Here is a 25,573-nt window from a genome sequence, read left to right as displayed (position 1 = left end):
CCGCGAAATTTTCAGGTCTCTACCAATTACGAAACACAGACGATTCTACAATGTTTTAACTCCCGGCTAGTCTCGAAATCTTTCCGCGAAAAATACATGCCTCTAGACATTGTTAGAGATACTCCAGAAACAAATTAAGCATAAAATGCCACGGGAAGGGGAAAATTTTTGAATTTCTATTATTATTATTATTATTAAGAAAAATTCTGAGACAGACACATAACACATCAGTCGTTAGGTACTTCATGTTATGTTACAGAGTCTATATTAAACAGGAACTAGAATTTGCCATTGTCTGCGTTTGAAGATGTTCCCTTCGGCGTTCAGCATGCGTAACGAGTTCTAGTTGAGTTAAAATGTCAAACTCACAATGGATTTGAAAATTGTTTGTTCTTATTTTTTGAAGTAGTAAAGACCAACGTAGCTCTAACTGGCGACTGACCCTAAAGGTGCGCGTCGTACCATGCCGTACATTAATATGATTTTTACGGGTAGTTGACGGCAAGATTTTCCACGTAGCACAGTTCCTTTAGTGTGTCGATATATATGTGGATTTGTTTCATTTCCATTTGTATCGTTTTAGATTATTTCGTTTATTTCAAGTTAATATGTTCAAGTAGATACTATTTCCACACATTTCAGTCCTTTCCTTTGATTTTTTTTCGTTACAAGATAATATTACAAAAAAAACACTGTTACGTATATTTACGTTAAATACTATTTTTAAATATTTGTTGAAATGCTAAGTACATTCTTTTCACGAACAGCAAAATTTAAGTAGCAGCTTTGTTGATATTCAAAGGCGGTCACTCAGTTGGCATCAGACACTGCAGTAACTTCTGCAACAAGCGATCCTTGCTGCAAAAAAGAAATAGCATAATTACAACATTAGGGAACGTACAGTCAGTGACGTGTGCCACCATTTTTAATATAGTAATGTTAAAAGACAAAGGGGGAGAAGGAAAATGTATTTCCTTTTCTCTGTTTCCTATGCTGTCACACATGCATGTTACACATTCAACCCATTTGGCCAGTACATTATTTTAGACACTTTATTGTAACATCAAATCAATTACAGCAGACGCGTGACTAATTTTTACGTATGAAGAGAAGCTAAGAAATGTGTGATAATAGGTCGTTTGAACACCAAAACAAACTATAGCTAGTTGACCGATTTTTCAAACAGACGTAGTGTCACTATAACTAACAAATCATTGCGTCAAAACAGAGCCACCAGTAATGCAATTTGTATGAATCTGTTTTTATTTTGTACTATTTTTAAAGGGCCAACGAGATTACTGGATATCTGACAAAAAAATGCACAATGTCGACTTTAAGTTGTATTGTCACATTTCAAGGAAACCAGTCGTGTTAAAATTATATGGTATAAATATTAATTCATTTAATTTACTTATAATTTTATTTAAAATTAATAAAAAAAGTTCTCCCCGGCGGGGAATCGAACCCCGGTCTCCCGCGTGACAGGCGGGGATACTGACCACTATACTACCGAGGACTCATATTGAACTTGTCTCTTAAAGTTAGAATTAATATGATTATTTCTTAATATGTATGGAGTTTAATTGGAAATTAGTCTTTTGGCACGTCAATAATCACATTAAGTCAAATATTTAGAGTTACCTTGCCGCCGTGTTTTTTCACTTAAAATACATTACCGTAAGTAGTATCCCTCAACATTTTTTTCTGTAAACAGAAACGAAAAAAACCGGATACGGATCCAGGCCCGTAAGACCCGCTTCACTAACCGTGTGTTGCTTCTACAATGCACGGAAAACGTAACAAACTGCCACCAATGAGATTAATTTCGTCGAAACAAATATCGAGATCCGAGAACAAACCACAGTTAGGGTTTACAATAATAATAAAATTAATGAATCACAAAGTCACGATAGAACACTAGATATTCTTGTACTTGAAACAATTTTTCACGTTTTCAAAAACTTAACGAGAGCTGGCCATTGAAGAGGTAATTCGTACGGGTCAGAGTCCACATGCGTGTCATTGTAGATACTCCGTGCCGTGAGATTCGTCTCCGCTTCCGTGGTATTGTAGAACGGGCCTAAATGTCAAGCTACATTTTCCACCACCAAAATTTTAAATCAATGAAATGTATTTATTTCAGTTACGTTCCTCACTGCAGTTTTCCCGCAATAGAAAATCTATGTGAAATTTCGATTTAAATGATTTGTTAACATCACGGGATATCCATCAAAGAATATGATTCATCAGCCAACTGCTGGTGCTGACCGCTTTGCGAATGTTACCGAGAGATTAAAATGTTACACATAAAATTAAAAACATTAAAAATTGTTTGGGCACGGAATGCGTAGAGACATGCAAAATTCGCGGATTCATTTCGCGATTGGCTAGCATCAAAACAACTATACCTTCGTACCGCTTCTGCGATTGGCCCACATTTTATCCGGGGAACTGTGAGCCAATGGGAAACACTAAACCAAGAAAGTGCCGAATTACGGACAGCCTAGTTGAGACGTCTCACGCGTCAGAAGCCAATGAACAGGTGTCATTTCCGCGAGTATTTAAAGGACTGTGGGGTCTATCCTAGAGGTCAATGAATCCGCGAATTTCGCAGGTCTCTAGCGAATGCGTCGTGCAAGCGAACTGGTGCTGTTTCGCGTCCCCCCCGTCGCGTCGGGGGCAGCTCTACTGCAACTTGCGTGGTGCACTTGAGTGGTCTGTGTCCTGATTCGCAATCGTCTCCAATGAACTCACGCCGTCCTGATGAATTCGTCCTTCTGCACGCGACCGTCTTCCTCGGCGACCGGCGCGCTGCCCTGGCCCGCCACGCCCAGCGTCTTCATGGCTGCGACCACGCGGGACATATGCCTCATTCAGGGTAAAATATCATTCCGGATTGAACCTGGAGTGGAGTGAACTCGGAGTGAATGTGTAACGAACATAGACTGACGAAATGTGTTTATGGTAAACTAGCTGTACCCTGCCACGCTTCGCTGTGGCTTCTTAGCTGAATGTAAAAGAACATAATCCGTTTAGTAAACTCCGTTGAAATCCATGAAAACAAAAGAATCAAGAGAAAACGCTTGTCTTTTGTTTTTATTAGCGGGATAAATGTTCATAAAAGTAAAACAGCAATAAAAAAATGAAGGAAAGTTAGAATTCAAAAAATAAATAGCCATAAACCATCTAGGAAAAATTTCGCATCGAATGGTGGTAGTTTCATGTCGATACGATCAGTGGTTTAGGCGTGATTGAGCCTCAAACGAAGACCATTTTCATTATATATATATAGAAGAAGAAGATATCACAATCCAGATTGAAATGTAAACAAGATCGAAGTTGGAGTCAACATGGACTGAAAATGTTGTATGCGATCTAATCGATGACAAAGCAAAGAAGAGAACAACAATCTTAAAATATGTTTTTCAATCATTACGTCCAACAATAACTCTACTTCCATCTCTGTCCACACATTCCTCTGCTCTTTTTTTTTTGTTGCCATTTTCACAAATTATGCCTAAAATGCAACGAGACCAATAACAAACAATGCAATATGACGGCTGCTTGCTCGTGCGTGTTTTCTTTTCACTCCAGTCCGTGTTTAAAGTAAAATCTCAATCCGGATTCTTCAGTCCAGTCCACCTCAACAAGTGGAGTGGATTATCTCACTTCACTCCAACTTCAGTCCAGAACAAAGGGTTTTAAGTAAAATTTCAATCTAGATTCCTCACTCCACTCCAGGTTCAATCCGGATTGAAATTTTACCCTAAACGAGGTAATACATACCAGCGAGTTGTGCGGGAAGCCTTCTCTCCACAGACGAGAGAGCCAGACCTCCGATCGTTAGGGGCGGGAAATTTATCGCGAAAAAAAATATCTGAACGCCTACTAGACTGCAACAAGGTATACCCACAACCAGCGGTTTCTTCCTTGCGATTGGCGGCCGTCTGCGAGAGAAGTCGTTGCCTTGTTTGCATGAGCCACTATAGGTAGAGACCGGAAAAATTCGCGCTTTCGATGACCTCTAGGATAGACTCTGCAACCCCCTTCATACTCAGGCAAATGCCACCTGCTCATTGGCTATTGACTCGTGACACCTGTCGACTGGGACGCTTGCGATTCGATACTTTTTTGGTTGAAGGTTTTCCATTGGCTCAAAGTCCTTCAGATAAACTGTAAGCCAATCACAGAAGCAATATAAAGGTACAGTTGTTTGGATTCTAGCATATCGTGAAATGAATCCGCGAATTTTTCCTGTCTCTAACTATAGGACGTGTTTGCTTCCACACTGAATTAGTGTGATTGGTTGTTGCAACAATCGACATGCACTTCAAAGTAACTCACCCAATCACGAAACACAGACGATGCTACAGTGTTTTAACTGCCAGCTACTCTCGGGATCTTTTCGCGAAATTTGCATGGCCCTACCGATCGTGCATCTTCGGTTTTTTTTTTTGGTTCGTTGTAAAAGGTTAGGTTAGCTGTACATTATAAATACTTTAAAACATCGTGGGCGGTTGATTTGGTTAGGATAGCTGCATTAAAGATACTGTGAAATCATGTAAACGGTTTCCTAGCCCTGGATAGCTACATATTAAAATTTTTTTGCTAAGCAGCCATAAAATGATTTTACAGTATTTTTAATGTAGCTATACTTACCTAATACAACCAACCATCCACAATGTTTTAAAGTATTTATAATGTAGCTGACCTATCCTAATCGACCGCAAAATATAATGCCACACCGGTTTATACAATGAGATAGAACGGAAAAAAAAGCGAGCATGAACTTCGGGTGTGGCTCTCTCGTCTGTGAAATGAAGGCTTCCCGAGTTGAACAGGTTGCCCACGACATAATGAATGTCCCAGTTTCAACGGTACGTACATCAAAAAGTATTCATTTAGACTGTTGACAACAAATCGTGTACATCGACAAAGACCGCAGTGCTTTCGCGATCTCATTGGTGTTGCTTGGCTCCTGGGTTGTAGCCGCGTCGAAGGCGAGATATCACCGGCGTTTCGGTCAACACTGCAGTCGCCATCATCAGGGAAAAAATTTACGTCGGTGATATATTTATTCGCCTTCGTCGCGGCTACAACCCAGAAAACAAGCAACTCAGTAGTATGCATTGTACGGTCCGGGCACAGGTTCCAGTCCAGGTTGAGATGTGACGTCACGGCGGCCATATTGGATGACATTGATGACCTTAAATATTCCTCAATAATGACTCAAAAGTACTAGAAATTTTCCTACTTCGTGGGAAAAATTCCCGTATTGAGTGGAAATTTCCATTTTTTTAAAAACAAAATTCCCCATCGACAAGCCTCCTTAAGCCGCCGAAGTTACGACCTTCACGTTGACCGTAAACACGAAATCTTTAATTCTTGACCAAAAATTTCTGAAAAAATTCACAGAAATGAAAATTCCTCATTGAGACTTAAATTGCCCATTTCTTATCTTTTTTATTTTTTTTTTATTTTTGCATTTACCTGCAATAGATAATGTGTTAGAAAAAGAAAGCAAGAAGTCAGTAACTAATAAAATAAATTGAATTTGAAATAGAATACAAAAAAATTTAAAATCTGCATATTTAAAAAAACAATCTTACGTCAACTAGGGATTTGGACTGTTACATTATCAATCTCATCTTGAGTCTCTTCCTGTTTAGCGTTGTGACAGCTCACCCGGCATCACCATACATAACATACCACCTTCACAGAAATATGATTTTTTTTTCTTAAATTGAAGGGGGGGGGGGGGATTTACCCTTTCAATCCTTCCTCCCGCCCCCCTCCTTACTCATGCACCCACCACAGCAAGAAGTATAGAACATATTACAATCACTAATAAATAACTTAATTAGTAATGCTCCAATCATGCAGTTAATAATGAACTAACTTTGCAAACCAGCTATAGGCTATCTGTAATTGTTAAAACAGGTGAGCGTAAGACAAGAAACAGTTTTCACCCGGTTTCAAAGGAATAATGCTACATTTTAAGAAATATAACATATATTTAAAAATAACACATAGCCCAAGTCCATTTTAAATAATGTAATTATACATAACAGTGACAGATCGTTTTAATCGGCTGCATAGTTTTCGAAATTACCTATTAGAAAAAGCTTTAATTCTCTCTTAGAAAAATTAATACAGATAGGCCCCATAGGAAATTGTTGACCATTTGGAAGGTTTTTTAATTTATCATATAATCCATAACACAGTTTTTTATTTGCACATCATTTTTGTACCAGGACATACTTTTTTTTAGTGCTGTAGTTATTACTGTGCAAAAAATACTGTATTTTGAAATTGTGAATACTTTTTGTATTTGAAAACTTTAAAGCAGTTTAAGTAATTATTCGTATCAGTTGGGTGTGTGTTTAAAACCATTTACCATCCAGTCTTCAGTGTTTTATCACGTTTGTAGCTAAAATTGTTTGCATGCTAAACTTAAGCAAGTATATTTCTCTTTTCAAATACTAAATATAAATTACTGTCAAAACAGATACGTCCATCAGTAAAATAGAAACGATAACTCAAAACGAAGTGCAGAAAAACATGTGCTCGAACTGTAGTGTACTTGACGATTTTTCACTCGATTAGTTTTTCCAATCTTGTGGTCATGAATGTAAATATGCATTGCAATTTCAGACGTACAAAGGAGTGTGCATCTCATTTCACATTGTAGCACCTGCAAGAAGAAGAATAACAATAAGAAGAAACCTTAAGAAGGTTGTTTCAAGTCTGAAGTTGAGAAGACTCATTTAAGTACCAATAGCCTGTAGCAGGACGTCGATACGCGCCCTAATAGCTGAAAGTCATCCCAGTGATAAATGAGCACACTCGCCGCCAAAGAGGAAAGAAAAAAAAATGTTCTCGGCGATAAAAAGAAAAAGAATCAATGTATCCTTGTGAAATGCAGGAATATAAAAATTTGATGTTGTTACATGACATGAGAAGCCACCTTCCTATTACGACGATTGGTGCATGGAAAATATTACGATGTAAGTAATTTAACAGTACGTGATTAGTTATTTTTCTTCATTTGAAGAGAAAAAATATGTAGTTGTTATTTGGTAAATATTTTTTTACTACATTTATTTTTGATTCTTCTTTTTAAGTGAGAAGTACTATACAATTATTGCTTTTTTTAAATATTTTGTTTACTAATTTATTTCCTTGTAAATGTATTTATTTTCTTACCAAACCTACAGTAAAAAGAGATAACTTAAAGAATTTTAATCTTAAGTTTAGTTCGTGTAATGATTGTGCAAATAAACAGTCGAACCAAGAATAAGATTTAAAAAATATATTTTTTTTAGATGTTGAAATTGCAGTTAAAATTTGAAAAATTCCATGGCTCATTGCTGGTCTATTTTAGAAGATATTTAACAAATGAATTTCAATGAAACTGAAAAGATACTCAAAGACACAATTTTTTTTATCAGAAGCTTAATATTTATTCTGCAGGAAAGGCATAGTAAATTTACTCATTTTTCAAGCTTGATTCCCCCCCCCCCACCCCCAATTATAATGCGTTTCAATAGTGTCGAAGGCAGAGATCTGTCAGTGGAGGTCGCAATTCGTTAGCGAGTGAGCCAGCGTGTGCGAAAGCGACAGTGTGTGCAATCTTGAACTGAGACACGGCCTCAAGACCAGCAATTTGGCTCAAAAGGTTACAGCGGAACGAGTCGGCACCCAGTGAATCTCAGATATTCCATCTGTGTAAAACCAATATTAGCCCTTATCTTAAGGAATTCCCTGTCATTTAATGCCGTTGATCTGCAATTGAAACTTCATATCATTGACATAATAAAAATCTGTTTTTCCTTAGTTCCAAAGGCTTTGAAGAAATTTAAAGTAACAATATCACAAGAAGTAGTTTGGCTCCAAAGCGAATATATTCGCCTTGAACGCGGCTGCAACGCTGTAACCCATAAGCCAAGCTACTTCAGACAATGGCCGCGAAAACCTGCGATCTTTATTAAAAGTAGGCTTCTTGAGTTTGTTTACGATGTCAAAGTTCTTGGATCTCGCCCCTTTTTGTTGATTCGATAGAAATAGCTTTGATTGACAATATATGTATACATTTATAACATTTCTTAACTACATTTAATTTTATTTCAGGTTAGTATAATTGGTGCCGAAACAAATAGTTTACAATGCATTTAATACACGAGTAATTGTATGCATGCAACCAAGAAAAACCAGGAAGTAAATCTAAGCAACATAAATTCTAAAAAAAAAAAATAACAAGGAACGTTTAGTGGACTGGAACAAAAATTTCTGTGAAAGGTTTCAAAGAAAAGAAATATGTATTAGGGTACGTTATTTGTACATTATCAGCGATGTTGATTCCAGTTCATACATGAGGATTTAGCGAAATTTATTATAGTAGATATGTAATGAAACTTGAATGTGTCAACCATATGACAAGGAACTATGCAAGTAAACTAAACGCTATTCAAAGGATACCACTCACTTCATCACTGCAAGGCGCCAACTGTCTCAGTTGATTCCACGATTGACGAATGGGGCACGAGCAGCTATTGCTTCGGAATATATATATATATATATATATATATATATATATATATATATATATATAACGGAATATATATATATATATATATATATATATATATTGCAGTAGTACCCACTATGCTGTAATAATGTTTGAAAAACGGCCGTTACCCCGTATTTGGCGATCACGAGGAAAAGGAGCCGAGACATATTTAAATACAGAAAAGAAAAATGAGAACAAAAACAATGTTTCTGTTAAGTTCCCTGACTCTTGAGAATCAGACGATTGGATTACGGAATTCTCTCTTTATCTCACGCCTATAAGTTTTCACGGACTGCGTGTCGTTTCGTAATCCCGCAATGTTTCCTGAGTATGCGATGTTTCCTCCAGCAGTTCATCTAACCCGTTATCCGCAGATCTTAGCATATCACGTATCGCGTTACAATCGGCGAATGCCGTTGATTACTGCGAACTCTGTTTTCAGCAAACTGCGAAATCCTCCAGCCCCCGCGAGTAAACTTGGTGGCGTCCAAAATATTGTTGTCAGTAAAGACTCATCGAATGTAGACCTCATAAAAAAAATATATTTATATAAAAAGAAAAGTTAAAAATACAGAATATATTATAACTAGATGTAAGAAACGTTCATGTAGAGTAGTTATGTTTTATTTTTCATTTATCGAAATTCATACCTTCTGTTTTCATCAGCACAACTTAGCTCAAATTGAGCACTAATTTTTTTTATTTGAACTTGAAATTCTTGTCGTCGCTAGTCTGACACACGTGAAGTACTTCCATGTTTGAGCACCAAGACGGTAATTTGAGTGGCTAGGAGTGTATTACAATCTTGGATATCCCGTCACCCTCACCTTCCCGCCATTTTGGAATGTTTTAAATTGTTGCTCTCTGCAATTAGATACACAGGATATCAGTGACATCACCAGTTAGCCTATCGATGTTCCACTTGTGTTGGTCAAGCTTCACGGATATTTTTTTCCCTGTGTGAAACTGATCCCAGCAGTAAAATACACTAAAGTTGCCTCTGCAGAACTGATCATTTTACCATCTGCCTTTCGAACAACGGAATCAATAAATATTGTCGTAGGGAGGAGGGGGTTTGCATTAAAAAAGAGAAAATACATTGAGAAATCCACTGATTTTGACAGTGAGCAACGGTTCGCTACCCACATTCCAGTTTCTATTACTCTACCGTCTTAAAACAGTTACTGAGATTAGAGTCCAGACAAAATTGGACATGGAAGCTAGCCTGTTTGATACTTCCAAAGATGACACCACCCTGAGATGCCACAATCCTGAGAAGACACCAGCTTAAGAGGAAACCAGCCTGAGATGACATATCCCTGAGATGACAACACTTCGAAATGACACTATCTTGCCAGGACACCATCTTGAGTTGACAACTATGACACCAACCTGAGTTGATATAACCCTGAAATGGCACCAACCCTAAAATAAAACGTTGAGATTTTACTTGAGATGGCAACTCCCTAAAATAAAACCTTGGAGATTTCACTACCCCGAGATTACAACACCGTGAGATGAAACCAGCCTGAGATTACAGACATGATCCTGGGATGACACCATGTTGATGAGGAAACCAACCTCACTCAAGTGACGTAACCTTGAGATAGCCTCAACATTCTGAAATGAAACTATCTTCAGATGACAATATCCAAAAATGTCACCACCCTGATTTTATGCAACCCTGAAATGGCACAACTCTCAAAAAAAAAAACCCTTGAGATTTCCCTACCTTGGGATGACACCACCTGAAATGACACCACCATGAGGAAGACACCAGTTTAAAAAGGGAAACTACTCTCAAGTGACGGCAAACATTCTGAAAAATGACACCATCCTGACAGGACACCATCTTAAGCTGACAATGCTTATATGTAGAGACTGTAAAAAATTCGCGCTTTGGATGACCTCTAGGATAGACTCCACAATCCCCTACACACTCAGGCAAACGCCACCTGCTCATTGGCTATTGACTCGTGACACCTGTCAACTGGGACGCTTGCGATTCGATTCTTTTTTCGGTTGAAGGTTTTTTCATCGGCTCAAAGTCCTTCAGATAAACTGTGAGCCAATCAGAGAAGCAATATAAACAGAGGTGCCCCCCCCCCCCCCAAACACTATGACTCCCCCCCCCCCCTAACCTAATGAAGCGCGCACCCCCCCCCCCCCCCCCGCGAAATTTTTTATACCATTTTCTGAATGATTTACTCAATTATTTTATAATAATATACTTTTTTAGTATTATATTTTATCACATTTTGCATTTTCTAATAATAATTTTGGTCATATCAGGTAATATTTCCATCCTGAACCGACAGATGCCAAACTGCTTTTGTTGAGGAAAGTGCGGGGTTGCCAATTTGATTTACAAGATCCCTTTCAATTATCAAAGCACCAGAAACGTATTTTCACATTAGAAGCTATAATTATGTAAATAATATATACATTTTTCTCGTCTTTTAATCAACCCCCCCACCCCCCTGAAATTTTAATAACGCAGTCTGCGTCGTTACCCCGCCTTGTGGGCACCTCTGTTATAAAGGTAGAGTTGTTTGGATTATAGCATATCGTGAAATGGATCCGCGAATTTTTCCGGTCTCTACTTATATGAGACACCGCTCTGAGTGGACATAACCCTGAGACAGCAGCACCACACTGAAATGAAATCCCCGTGAGATGACACGACAGTACGCCATGCATTGTTCGCAAGGGTGGAGGGAAAGTACACACCGTCGTGGAACTGCGGCGCGGTGACGTAGCCGGCGCCCGCCGGGTCGTAGCTCGAGAACACGGCGGCCAGGTGGTGGTCGGCCAGCAGCAAAGGGGCGTCCGCGCTCTTGCCCTTCCGGAACCTGATCATCTCGCGCAGCAACCCCACCAGGAACTGCACCGGATCCTCTGCGGATACGCGCGCACAGCTTCCGCACAGTTGTCAGCAGGTAGTTTGTGACACAGGGAAGATACTGTAACTTTGGTACAACACATGGCTACAGGTATTTTCGAATATATGAAATACGATTTTCGGGGATAGTACTGAGCTATTTCTTACGAACGCTGGCACATTAATTTTTATATTTTTCTTAATGTTACATTAAAAAAAAAATGTTTTAACCATAGAAAATTATCGTTGAATATTAAACAATTTGACTTTATTTTGTTTTATTTTGCTTATTAACAGGGCCGGCGCGTCCATATAGGCGAACTAGGCAACCGCCCAGGGCGCCAAGTAGCTGGGGGGCGGCCTAGCACGACACATAACAGCTCATACCATATGTTTGACGATTATTGAAACTAGATGAAAATGGATTTTTGTAACGGTTTGGAATGTTCATATTGATATAAGTAATTATTTAAAGTCCACGGTGACCTGTTTATTTATGATTTGTAATAAGTAAAAAAAGTAAAAAAAAAAAAACACAAGCCTGCTTACATTTGATTGTTGACAAAATCTTAGGCTTACGTGATGTTTTCTGAGGCAAGGAAAAATTTTTTTTTGGGGGTGTCCGGCGGGGAGGCATTAAGGTTTTTTTTTGCCTAGGGCGCCAATTTACCTTGCACCGGCCCTGCGTCTGCGGATACGCGCGCGCCGAGACCGTCAGGCGCACAGCTTCCGCACAGTTGCCAGCAAGTAGTTTGTAACACAGGGAAGATACTGTAACTTTGGTACAACACATGGCCACAGGTATTTTTTCGAATATATGAAAATACGATTTTCGGGATAGTACTGAGCTGTTTCTTACGAATGCTGGCACATATTTTTTTATATTTTTATATTTTTATATTTTTTCTTAATGTTTCAAAGCATAAATTCTCGGATAAGAGTCCGAACCCAGTTTTACTGCGAACACTGTTTTATAGTGATACAGTTGTTTGTACAAAGGTAACCCCCAGGTAAGACGTGACGGACGCACCAAATTATAGCGAGTCGCAAATTCAAGGCAACGCCAGCCATTGATGAAGTTTTAAACTATACTTTTATTAGCGCCTTTCGTTCGCTAGCAGCCGCGAGATTCACTAAGCGGATGGGTTTCGCCAAGCAGAAGGATAGGAAGTTGCCGGACCTTACTATATGACCGTGTGGTGGACATAGAGAAATGATAATTCGATCACTGACGTAAACATACAAAAATACTTCTGTCACTGAGGTAAAAAAAAAAAAACTAATAGCGCTATATACTGGTTCTTTGGTTACCACGCCGTGGTGATCGTGTCACCGAGGTAAACATTCGAAAACTTCCGTGAGAGCCTTTCAAAAATCAACTAATGAAGCTCAATTTTTTTTATCCTTCATACGGAACTGTACTAAGCTGAGAAGACTTCTAAAACTTTAAAATAATATATATCTTTTTTTTTTTTTTTTTTCGTGAGCCGATTTAATAAAATGTTGCCCCAAGCTACTCTCTAGTTACCTGTGGAACCCCCCACGAAAATTCGTCTAGTTTAGCGTGTTCAGACGGACAAGCGGACAGACGAAGATTAAAGAAAATCTTATTGTAGTCTTTTTAACTCCCTACGTCACCCGCAACCAGTTTTGCCAGATATTTTTAAAGCATAGGCTCGACGGTTGCGCAGTCTTATTACAATGTAGATTATTGACACGGCTTGTAAGAATATAGTTCCAGACACACACACACACACACACACACCTGGTGCAGCGACCACCAGAGTGGCGGTCAACAGCTCGAACAACTCCCGGATGTGTCTGGACTGCAAGTAGTCATCGGACCCCCTGTGTGTCCTGTAGCAGCTCTGCGGACAGCGGTTCCAGGGCGTATCATGACGCATCAGGTCCACCGCACACGTTGCAAAAGCAAAGCTGACTGTGAAATGCAGTAACTTGCTGGCAGACACGACTGAATTATTTGTGGGAACCAACTCAAGGCATGTTTAAGATCAGTATTGAAGTTTAAATTTTGTGCCTGGAAACTACATGTTGTAATGTGTCAAAACTGATTTTAGGAAGCGATATTCCACCAAAAAAATATTTCATTCGAAGAGATCATATTTTTTAGCTACTGTTTGTCAAGCAGAATGTGAATGCTAATGCAGTTAACTAATATATGAATAAGTTTTTCCCCCATGCTCAATTTAATGCAGAATTTTCCTTACAACTGTTTCATTCGCTTCTGCCTGTTCTGTCTGTTTGAGCAACAAACAGTAAAGTTTTATTTTATTATTGTTGTTTTGTTTTTTACCTTGAACATGTTATGTGTTCTTAATACTAAGTGGGAAAAAATATTAACCCTGTTATTAAAACATAATAATTTGAAATTATAAAGTCTCTTCTAATCTTAAGACAACCGATGCTGTATTTCAATATTTTTATTACTGCTTTATTTCTTTAAGTTTCACTTGTCACTTCGAAGCCCTCTCCTGTCATGTGGGATGTTTACCATACAATGATAAAAACTCATCGACATAGAAATAAAATTTACATATTATAAAATAGAAATAAAATACATGCTGAACTTAAAACAATACTAAGTCTGCATGCACGTGTTCAGGTTTTAAGTTACTACATTGGTAGGTGGTTTTGAAACGAAGTTTCTAGTTAAAAAAAAAAAAAAGTAAATTTAGGTGTGTAGCTTGTAAACGTGTATGTAGGTACCTGCGTCAGATTGCTAGTAATTGTTTTAACTTAAAAATAACTCACAAATAATACATTCTATAAGTACTCTGCTAAATTTGTTTTTTTATGAAAAATTCTATATTTTTGCAAGCAACATTATATAAGACGTCGTTTTACCTTACGGCCTTTTTTGGAAGGAATTCGCACGTTATCTGCCATTTTGGTTTGTTTTATTGGATTATTTTCGATCGTGTTTTATTTTGAGGGTTCTGGGCCATAGTAATGTTTTCGCTCATCTGAAATTTCAGCTCGAACTCGTTAATAAAGGCGCCGCTGACGTCACAAGTAATTTGACTTTGGAGTCTAGGTTAGTGGTAAACATCTGCGATCCACCGTGAATTTTGAAATTTAAGACAAATAAATTTATACAACTTTTAAAAAAAGCGTCGGTTTATTGGTGGTTAGGTTCCGGCAGTTACCTCGGCAATACAAAAAGTTTTTTTTACGCTGAAGACAAAAAAAAAGAGCAATGTTAGCGAACAACGAAGCAAAGCATCTGACAAGCTTTCAGGAAATATAACTGAAGAGCGAAAATTCTGGTGAAAAATTGACCCTCGTTATTTTACTGTCGATATTGCTGAATTTATTTGTATACTTTCCCAAGGAGGTGAGACATAACTGACTTCCAGTACTTCTAGCATTTTTCTATGACTTTTCCATAGACTAAAGAGTTTTATAGATTGCTACCCAAATAATGATTTTTTTTTTGTGTTTATGTATGCTCTATGACAACTAAAACGTCGTTTAGAGATTTCATAGTTTTGCATTAGATATTATTTTTTACATTATTATTTGTTAATTTTTTTTCTTTTTTCGTATAATCAACTACGAAACTATTGGAGATAGCCATACACAAGCAAGTCAGAAAATCGAGCAGGAATCGACGAAGGCCTATTGTAAGAAACCATTCCGTCTATTTTCAAGCTCTCTTCCACCCTCGTGGCATGTTGAGATGCCAGATATCGTAATAGGACAATCTTTAAAACTCTGGGCAATTAAGCATTGGCGAAGAGCGAGACAATTTCGAGCATTGCTTTCTGGCTATTTTACACTCCACGCCGTTAGATGCCAATATGTAACGTAGTTACACTCCACACCGCAAAGGTCCGCTGGCATCACTTGCCTCGCGTATTTCAAAACAGTTTCCCACACTGTCACTATTGCAATATTTGAAGATACGGAATGACTTACCGCGAAGGTTAAGAAAAAAGTAATTCAATTGTCTCGTTCAGGGGGAAAATAATTATAATTATTCGTAATGCAAAACCAAATTTTATTAAAGGCAGTGTTAGGTTACCTCAGTAGGTAACTCTACCCTGATGATGGCGACTGCAACGTCGACCGAAATGTCGGTGATATAGTCGCCTTGGACGCGGCTACAACCCAGAAGCCAAGCAACTTTGACAGTGGCCGCAAAGGTCTGCGATCTTTATTAAGATTTTATGGTTTATTTTTTTTTTTAGTCCAATTTCGTTTTTAAAACAAAATATTTCGGTATTATTGTTTCCAATTAAAAAAAAAAAATATTTTGTAACACTTACTCCTGGATAATAGTGGTAAAATTTACATGCTGCATTTTTACCATAAAATAATATCTAATAAATTGGTGTAAAATGGATACACTGAGAAAAAAATATAGCGAGCATTCGTGGTTTATAAGTGATTCAACAAAAGATGCACATTAAAACAAATTTAATTAATTTTTCTGATCCATGCACTTTGGAACAATTTTTTTTCTTAAAATGAAATTCACTGAATTTAAAACATTAAATTAAATTATATTCAATTCTTACTTATGATCAAGAGTTATTTGCTATTTCGATGCTATATGGTGTATTAACTTGCATTACGTTATTATAGGTGTTTCGACATATTTTTCGGTGTTTTTTTTTTCTCGGTTTTATCGCAATTTTCCATATAATATTTTCCAGAGCTATAGACTGTCTCACGTTAGATTGCAGTACACGGCTAATGGCGCGCGCTGTTGCCAGATCTCTAATACGCAGGGGCGGCTCCAGGGCCCCGCACCAGTGTTTTTAAATTTTATTTATTTTTGTTTGTCTAGTGTTTTGTTAAAAATATATACATTAATGGGAAAATTAAAATAATTATTTTTAACTTGTACATTACTTAATGTACTGGTCAATACAATTAAAATTGATGATTTCATACTAAAAAAAAAATTTCAAAGATTTATTGCCACATATAATGACGCGATTCTACCGGAAATTGGATCGTAAGCATTTATGAAACTGACCTGAGGATAATTTATTGGGATGGAGTTTCAAAACATCCTAAAATAAATTAACAAAACCATCGTCGAAATTTAAGTTGCAGGTTGGGTTAGTAATGCTGTTTGAAACGTTCTTTTTAGCTGCTTGTCTTAGAGTGGCACAAAGCAGGACTCTCAAGAATGCACTAAGTGAACAATGCAAACAATTGATCTGGAAGAAATCACCGAGTATAAAATGACAGCCGCCCCGGCGTGACCCCGGCCTAAGCGCGCCATAAAGAGGGTGAATCGTTCCGCGCGTGAGTCAGCTGTAATACAGACTTCACGCGAGCAAACCCGGGGGTCATTTTCGTTCAGAGCTCAAGTCTTCGTTTCAAGGGAGACGCCCGGGAGAATAACACGTTTCTGCCTATAGTCCATCCACGGTAACCTCCTACTTTTTTAAACGAACCTTTGAAAAAACACACCAGGATGCAGCATGTTTGGTTCGTTTGCAAAAATACTTTCCATCATATGCATATTAAACATGCATTAACACTAAATTACCGTATAATGATGTTAAATAAAATTTTACAAAAAAAGTAACTATCTATGTACAATATTATTAATATTAATGATCTCGCATGTGTGTAAATGAAACAGTGAGAGAAGTGGTGTGTTGGCAATGATTAGAACGAAATAGTTCCATAGCCAAAATATATATTTTTTGACTTTCCGCGTGTATTTAAGAATTTGTTTGGGTATTTGTTAAGTTTGAACATTTTTTTAAATCTCTGGTGAAATAAAAACGTTATGTTAACGGTAAAAAAATATTACGTGCCGAAACCGTGGTCGCGCATTAATAATGTTAATAGTCACTTGTTTGTTTTCTCTTTCAGCCGCTTTCAGCAGCTCTTTAAGCAGTCTGCAGTCTGTACGCCATTTTGCAGTGTGTTTTAATATATTACTGACCGTGAAATAACGTACAGTTTGTGTTTCAGGATTTTGTGTTAATATTGTGTATTTTAACTTTGTTATATTATTTATTATCTACTATTGTAATGATGGAATTTGTTATCGTTTTGATATTTTGTGTGGTTCTTGTGATTGCTGTAATGGTAATTGGTTCCGGGATGGGGAAAGCTACTTCGTCGCAGCGTCAGATGGACATCATTAACGTCGCTCAGAACTTATATCTTTTAATTAGGAAAGGCGACTTGAAGAAATGTGACGTTACGCAGACGACCGCGTTTCTTCTCAACATCGCAAAGTCAACTGTTCTCAAGTAAGTAGGCTTTTTTCGTTTTCATGCACGTAAAAAAAATATCGACTGTGTCCTAAGTATTGTCGGCCTGTGTTTTAACTCACGAGGTTTTTTGTGTTTTATTTCCAATTTATATTTTTTGGTGTGCGACAACACCGCCATGTGGCGTCTCTGTTGAAAACTTAACCTAAAATCATATTAGGCCTACTCAGGTCCTAACAATAACAATATAGGCACTTTCAAGTATTTTTATGGGTGTGATACACGTTTGTTTATAACGATGTTTATAAACTTTATGATAGGTTTAACTATAACATAAGGGAGTGATTTTATAATTTGCATTTAATTAGTTTTTCATCTGTTTGGGAGATCACAAAATAAATAAAAAACACTTCATTAATTTCGTGGACAAAGTCTGTAATGTTTCCATTTAGTGACCACAAAGCAAATATTTGTGACAAAATGCCATATTTGGAACACTGCCTAACTGCGTATTGTGAACGGGTCCCCGGAAAAGTGTTATATGACAAATGTTTTTTTTTTTGGTTAGGTACTACAAGAAAGACATTGAAGAAGTTTCAACACCAGGAAAAAAGAGGAAAAAAAGGCCACAGGAAGGAAAGTCACTTGACACAGTCGACGATTTCACAGTAAATGCAATCAGGAATGCAATTTACAGGATGTACGCTGAAGGTAAAAATTTGATACTGAAGAGTAGTTTCGATATCACTGGGGTAGGCCCTACTTAATTGTATTCATTTCATATATCCATATGCAGATTGACCGGTTCAGTTTTTTTCCCGATATCATCTGTCCTTTAAAAATACTTAACATTTTTGGGTGGTTTGTTAGGTTTCTTTATTGATATGGTATTGATATATAGAATATTGTGCAACATATTAAATACGTACACGTCCTTTTAAGGTTAGGTTAAAGATAGAAAGAAAATTGTTACATTCTAAAACTACAAGTAATGTTTATATCGTTATACACAGTATACATATTAAATAACCTCAACTTTTATGATGTATCAGAAGGTTAAATAATGACTATTTCCAGTATCAATAATATCCAGTTGTGCGCTTTAGCAGTAATTGGTTACAAATTAGTGAGTTGTGGTCTAAGCAAGCATGGTTATTAAAAAAAAATTGGGATACTTAATTGGCTAAATTGTACTGTGTGGCAGGGTCCAGTACAATATATATTCTATTGCAAAATAGTGTCATGCCCCGCCTAACCCTTTAGAAAATATAGGGGTATTGTTATTTTATAAACAATAGTCCTACTTCATTGTAATGAAGTATCATATGAAAACACAACTTAGCCAGACAAACTGTGTGTTAGTGTATGAAGTAACAGAAGGTTATAAAACAGTAAAAGTTTAGTATCGCGTATCCGATTCGATACATTGATCCTGATCGCATGATCCTGCAAATATTGATCCTGTGATTGATGATGCTTGCTTTTCTAATTTATTACGTTTAAAAATCCTGTACAAAACCAAAAATAAAAACCTGTGATGTAGTAATGAGTTATGATTTAAAGTTGAATAATAATGAAAATATATATGTCTTATTAAACTTATGATAATTATTTTTGCTATACCACAATATTTGATTATGTTCAGGATCTTTGATCTGAATAAATGAAAAAATACATGCACCACACGATCAATAGGATGTACAGGTTCATGCATAAAGATCTAGGGATCACATGGGATACACGATACAAAACATTTACCTACAACACAGTGTAGAGCTTGTAACTTATTGATTGCTAAATTGAATGCTGAAATACTAATGGGTAAATATTTACTTGGGCGGTATTTCCGAAAAAAAATGTTAAAAATCCGAAAATACCTTTATTTTATGCTCTTCAACTTCCTCTTTTCATTAAAAGTGGCGGAGATAAGAAATTCCAAATACTTTAGAAGATATCGAATTTTTAAATTTCATCATATGTAGTTGAGCGGTATTTGCGAAAATAAATGTTAAAAATCCGAAAATACCTTTATCATATGCTCTTAAACTTCCTCTTTTCATTAAAAGCGGCGGAGATAAGAAATTCCAAATACTTTAGGAGATATCAAATTTTTTAATTTAATATTTTAAAACTAAAATGGTCGATTAAGTCAGGTCAGTTACATTATAAATACTTTCAAACTAAGGTGATATTAAAAATAATGTGAATTAATTTTAATTATTCTTTAGTTTTAAATTATTTATAATGTAACTGACCTTACCTAACAAACCCGTAACAAAGGATGTACAGTAACAACTCACGTAAATTTTTTTGTTACTTATTACTTGGGCAACAATATCAAAATAACAAATAAGACTTTAAAATTAGAAACGTTAAAAACTCACCTAAGTTGGAGGCGGTAATTAAACACCGTTTTAAACAATAATTGAACTAAATAATCACGTATTAGTTCATTTGAATTCTGGCCTATCACGAACAAAAACGTGACATCATTATCCAATAAAAAAAATAGATACTCGTACGTAAACAAGAAACAATGGTGCACGCACGCCACAGGAATGCGCTGGTTTTGTGCTGAAATTTAAAAATTCGATATCTCCTAAAGTATTTGGAATTTCTAATCTCCGCCGATTTTAATGAAAAGAGGAAGTTGAAGAGCATAAAATAAAGGTATTTTCGGATTTTTAACTTTTGTTTTCGGAAATACCGCCCAAGTAAATATTTACCATTAATTTAAAAGTATTTTTGAAATGTAAGTTTATTAAAACTATTTAATAAATGTAAATTGTGCACTTAAATTATCTTCTACGGGGTTGTGGTTTCGCTTAGTTTTGTGTACCTCTGTTATTTCATGTATTGTTAATGTATGCAATAAATTTACAGGTTTGAATGTTACAGTCGACACCATTTTGAAAGAAATCAGGGAAAGACAAATAGATTATTATGGTGGAAGATCAAGTCTTCATAAATTGTTAAAGAAGATGGGATTTTCATGGAAAACTGTTGATGGACGAAAAGCTTTGATAGAGAATGAAAACATAGTATTGCAGCGAATAGATTTCTTGAGAAAGTATAAAGAAGAAAAAGAAAGAGGTGCCAATTTCATATTTGTTGATGAAACATGGATTTTCCAGAGAGGCAAGGCATTAATTTATTTGAAAATTTGTTCTGTGGTCCAATACAAAGTATTTCATTTCCATTTCATATATTTTTCAGGAACTGTATCAAAGTCATGGCAGGACAAGAGTCTACAATCTGCGAAGAGACGTACTGTTGGAGATGGTAAAAGGTTTATTGTTGTTAATGCTGGAGGGCGCACTGGCTTTGTGCCAGGAGCAGGATTACTTTTTGTTTCAGGTCAGAAGACTGCAGACTACCATGGCGAGATGAATGGGGAAACTTTCTTGATGTGGTTTGAAGACATGTTGGTGCATCTTGAGGAACCCAGTGTCATCATAATGGACAATGCTTCATATCACAGCACCCAGGTATGTGCAATGGTAAAGCAGTGTCTTTTTATTGCTCAAATTATAATGTGAAAAATTTACATGTGTTTATTATTGTGTATAAGTACGAATATTCGAGACTAATACATTTTGCCAGCAATAATTGTTATCTTAATAGTATGCCTACACTACATTTTTATAAACTATAATGTTTGAGCTGAAATTGATTACACACACACACACACACAGATATATATATATATATATATATATATATATATATATATATATATATATATAATGTAATTGAATTACATTGTAGTGCAAACTAATTTAGTAGAGGGTTTGAAATACCAAATAAAATTTTTTTATTGCAAACAGCATTTGAAAATGACATAATTACTTGTTTGGTAAAAGGACCCACTTTATGAATGCTCTGTTGCCCTACTTAATAAATTAAAATAATATTTTCAAAAAAATTTCTAGTCACTAAACTAACATGCTTTGTTAAATTTAGAAATTCATTACGACAATATGCCAAAACACATGTTTGCTTTGCATAAGTACAGTAGAACCCTGTTATAATTTGTTTTTAAGGGGCTACAAGAAAAAAAAACATAAGCAGGAAATTCAATTTAGTACTTTTTAGTGTGGATTTATTGCCAATGGACTCAACAAGCTGCATAAAGATATATTTGATGCTCCAATTTGCTTGTAGCAAGCTAAAAACAATTTTTCTTTAACATCATGGTGCTTCCAGCTTCTATCTGCTTTGTCTTTACTTACACATTGTCTCATTGCTGTAAAATTGTCATATTTCTGTATAATTGTCATAATTCACGACAGTGTTTACAGTGGAAATGCTTAAGTCCAGTTCTTTTGCCACTTGAACATGTGATTTAAGTGAATACATTTGAAAACACACAGAATGGCTTAAAATTTATGAATTTATTTGTTTTCCAAGGGTGTCAACAGGCAGTTAACTGCTAACATACACATATACATAGACAGTATAGACAAAGGCTTTTAATTTTTTTCGTCTTCTAAAATTTTATGAAGTGAACATTACAAGCACGAAACGCATAATTTGTGAAACATTATATCCAGGAATTAAATACATTGTCCTTATAGGGAAAATATTGTACTTGAAAAATAATACATTATAGGCAGGAAAACTTTATAAGCAGTAAAATTGTAACAGGGTTCTACTGTCATGAATTCTTATCAGCTACTTGAGTATTTAGTTAAATGTTGGCACAACGTAGGTTGAGAAAACACCTACAACGAACTGGACCAAGGCTGCACTGATCGCGTGGCTGGAGAAGAATGGGATAAAACATGAAAATAATTTGTTGAAAGTGGAGCTGCTGAGAATAGCTAAACAAAACAAGCCCCGAATACGGTATATTATTTCGTTTTTTTTACAGCATTTCTTTAAAAGTGAGATAGTTGCAAAAAATTACGTATACACCTTGTTCTAACACACTTTTCAGATATGAGGTAGACGAGTTGGCTCGTAACTATGGCCACGAAATTCTACGACTCCCACCCTATCACTGCCACTATAATGCAATCGAACTAGTTTGGGCTCAATGTAAACACCATTACAATAGTAACGTGGGGCGGGCCAAGAGATTTGACAATGATGCAGTTGCAGCCATCTGGAAAGAGGCTCTTGATGCTTCCACACCAGAGAGGTATTTTCATGTTGCATGACCAATGGGGTATTCCTTTTGAAGTAGAAATTGTTTTATTTTCCTGTAGAACATTCCTCAAGCTTCAGCAAAACCCTTACCATACATTTTTACATAATACGTAAGTATTGTTGCCTAGCAGCCTGGTCCTACCATTCCTTTTGATAACTTTGTGTGCTAGTGTGTGTATAGTGTGATTATCATTTTGTGTATATTCATATACCAGTAATACAGCTTTAAAACAATTGGTAAAAATAAGTGGTTTGAATTTGTGTAGTTGTCGTTTTGAAAATGTGTTGCATGTATGTGTTTGTGTTCGTGTTTGTGTTTGTGTTTGTAATTTTATTCCCATGTGATTCATACATATCTGTGTAGTTTCTAGATCTAACAGTGGTGACTTATTTGCAAGGTTTTTTTTTTTTGTAATTGCAGTCCATTTGCAATTGTTTCATTTCCATAAATAGTTTTGTATTTATTAGTAATTGTGATATTACTTTCTGTTATGCTTAATCTTGTGTCAATGACTTTAAAGTTATGGTGGGTTCAGTGCTGTAGGCAGATTTAAATATTCAGATAAAATTTCAACGTAGAGAATTTTGAATATTTTCATCTAGCGAACTTGAATAGGTATTTACACATGTAGTTCTTGCACATTAGTATTTTCAAAAGTTATGTTATTATAGTGAAATACATATACAGTAAATCATCAAAACTATTCAAAAAATTAAATTTTCGCTATATCTCACTGTTTTTGTCTGGGACAAATTTTAACCAAAAACAAACACAAAACTTATGAAATAAATATTTTATCATATGCATTCTAAGCCTTTATTGATAACATATATAATATTTACAGCTTTATTATATCTTGAATAAACCACTATAATTTTTTTTTTTCAGATAACATAAAACAAAACATGTTACTTCAAGTATTAAATAATAGCTTTGATAGTTGAGGAAAACACATTAAACGAGTTTTGTTGTGTTTAAAAATACTTTCTTGTGGAGTGAGTTCAAAATTGTATGTAATAAAGAGCATGCCATGCATTGTTTACTATGCCGTTTTGACAGAAACAAACATATTTTGTTATAGAGTGGTTTTTGCTATAAACAGGTCATTTATATAGAGGTTTTACTGTATACATTAATTTTTTTAGATGGGCGAGGTGTGTGGATCACGTGGAGAAGCTAATTCAAGCAGACTGGGAGAGAGAAGTCCACATAGACAGCGGCACCATTCCTCCACTCATCATCCACCTCGGCGAGGATAGTTCAAGTGAAGACAGTGACAGCGAAGAATTTGAGGTTACGACACAGCAAGTAGATGGAGACAGTGAAGTACTGGCAGTTCCTCTTGATGATTTACCCGGGTGTTCTTATTGAGGTCTGTATGTAATAAACACCTGGGCAACTGTAAGTATTGGGGTTTGAAACATTTTTTTTTTCTTTTATGCATTCCCATGAAGTATGTTGATTACTGGAACTTTATGTATTAACTTTATATTACACGTATTATGAAATGAATATTAAATTTCATTTCTGGATTCGTATAGGTGTATGTGAAACATTTTATTTTGTTGTGTGTCTTCATTTTTCAGTGAACTTACTTGGAAAACAAAAAGCCAGTCCCCATCCAGGGCCACAAATAAATAATGCATATAAGTGGTATAGAAATTACTGTCAATTCTTCACCACAATTTTACTGTTCATAAAATTATGATTTTGTCTAATAAGTATACTCAGGAAAATGTATATAACCATATTTTTATTTGTGGCCTTAACCGGCAAAATGGTAGGGGTTTATTAAATAAAAGAAGAAAATTCATTTTTAAATGTTTTCATCTGAATTTGTTAATTTTATTAAACCTTCAATCCTTAGTCTTTTCCAGATTGCTTAGATGGACAGCCATATGTATAATTTACAATACTTTTTTTTATATATTCTCCTAAAAATTTACTTTAAATTATATGTTATTTCTTTAGCTAACAAACTTATTTTTTAATATTTTTACCATTGGGTATCATAAATAATGTTATGAACATATGCATGTATACTTAGATCATATTCAAATTACTTTTATATATATATATATACATACATACACACACACATTGTTTTGACAGCTGGTGATTGTAAACAAACCATTTGACATTTGTCACATGGCAATGTTTTTGTTTACATACGGCGGAAGGATACATAGTGACATTAAAGTAGATCCGGTGAAAAGCAGGGCTTCAGAAAAGTAGGAGGTTACCGTGGATGGACTATACAATAGAATTGCCCGTTGTGCGCGAGTACTCACTTTTCCTTCGTTCGACAGCGCACACGCCCGCTCGCAGCCAGAGTCGAGGCAGCGAACAGTGTTGCCAATTCATTTATTTCTCCTTCGCTTTTCGAGGAGGCGTTGGGTGTTTGGATAATTTTTTTTTCTGCTCTCCTTATAATCATATATAGGTATACATACAATAAGAACTCAAATGTATTTAGATTTTTTTTAAGCAAAAAAAACACGCAGTTAATCTCCAAAATAGTTTGAATTAAAAAAGTTTATTATTCAATTATGTTTTATTGAATTTCTATAATATTATTGAATATTTGGCTGGTTGTCTTTTCTTTTCTTTGAGTATCACGCAAAACTACTGGACGGAGTTTGATGAAACTTATTGTATTTAAAAGCTTATAATTAAAATTAAATTTTGTGTATATTTTATCTCGCTACGATTACGGGAGCCGGAGATACCACGATAAAACCACATTTTTTCACAACCAAGCGCAA

The 25,573-nt window shown here is 35.9% G+C and overlaps 2 protein-coding genes and 1 non-coding gene across 6 annotated transcripts; 1 reads left to right on the top strand and 2 right to left on the bottom strand.

Moving 5' to 3' along the window:
- Positions 1–700: 700 nt before the first annotated feature.
- Positions 701–14,620, bottom strand: LOC134537189 (uncharacterized). The gene is made up of 5 exons (XM_063377452.1): positions 14,316–14,620; positions 13,216–13,318; positions 11,300–11,467; positions 2,755–2,845; positions 701–858 (listed from the first exon to the last, which is right to left on the bottom strand). Exons 1-5 carry the CDS (start codon positions 14,355–14,357, stop codon positions 807–809), a joined length of 456 nt encoding a protein of 151 aa, XP_063233522.1. The 5' UTR covers positions 14,358–14,620; the 3' UTR covers positions 701–806.
- On the bottom strand, positions 1,445–1,516 carry Trnad-guc (transfer RNA aspartic acid (anticodon GUC)). The gene has a single exon. It is a non-coding gene; the product is annotated as a tRNA-Asp (tRNA).
- A 2,439-nt stretch (positions 14,621–17,059) lies between the features above and the next one.
- On the top strand, positions 17,060–24,732 carry LOC134537735 (uncharacterized). Of its 4 annotated transcripts, XM_063378490.1 has the most exons (6): positions 17,079–17,695; positions 18,225–18,367; positions 20,540–20,794; positions 20,873–20,938; positions 21,014–21,144; positions 23,954–24,689. In XM_063378490.1, the coding sequence occupies exons 1-6, from the start codon at positions 17,472–17,474 to the stop codon at positions 24,065–24,067; spliced, it is 933 nt and encodes a 310-aa protein (XP_063234560.1). In that variant the 5' UTR covers positions 17,079–17,471; the 3' UTR covers positions 24,068–24,689. The 4 variants fall into 4 exon arrangements, with proteins under 4 accessions (XP_063234556.1, XP_063234558.1, XP_063234557.1 ...); XM_063378488.1 differs by having other exon boundaries at positions 17,062–17,695; positions 20,873–21,144; positions 23,954–24,732; XM_063378487.1 differs by having other exon boundaries at positions 17,062–17,695; positions 20,540–20,938; positions 23,954–24,732.
- Positions 24,733–25,573: the final 841 nt, after the last annotated feature.

The sequence above is a fragment of the Bacillus rossius genome, chromosome 12 (genome assembly GCF_032445375.1).
Source record: "Bacillus rossius redtenbacheri isolate Brsri chromosome 12, Brsri_v3, whole genome shotgun sequence".
Classification (NCBI taxonomy): Eukaryota; Metazoa; Arthropoda; class Insecta; order Phasmatodea; family Bacillidae; genus Bacillus; species Bacillus rossius.
The sequence above is the reverse complement of the archived record's forward strand: the minus strand, read 5'-3'. Positions and strand labels throughout refer to the sequence as shown.

Excerpts from the sequence above, each read along its gene's own strand:
- LOC134537189 (XM_063377452.1), bottom strand. The coding sequence starts at position 14,357 with ATGGCAGATAACGTGCGAATTCCTTCCAAAAAAGGCCGTAAG. Across the intron at positions 13,319-14,315 it reads CTTCCAAAAAAGGCCGTAAG|AGCTGCTACAGGACACACAG; the intron begins GTAAAACGACGT and ends CGCTGTCCGCAG. Across the intron at positions 859-2,754 it reads GACGAATTCATCAGGACGGC|CAAGGATCGCTTGTTGCAGA; the intron begins GTGAGTTCATTG and ends TCTTTTTTGCAG.
- LOC134537735 (XM_063378486.1), top strand. The coding sequence starts at position 17,472 with ATGATGGAATTTGTTATCGTTTTGATATTTTGTGTGGTTCTTGTGATT. Across the intron at positions 17,696-18,224 it reads GCAAAGTCAACTGTTCTCAA|GTACTACAAGAAAGACATTG; the intron begins GTAAGTAGGCTT and ends TTTTTTGGTTAG. Across the intron at positions 21,145-23,953 it reads CTTCATATCACAGCACCCAG|ATGGGCGAGGTGTGTGGATC; the intron begins GTATGTGCAATG and ends TAATTTTTTTAG.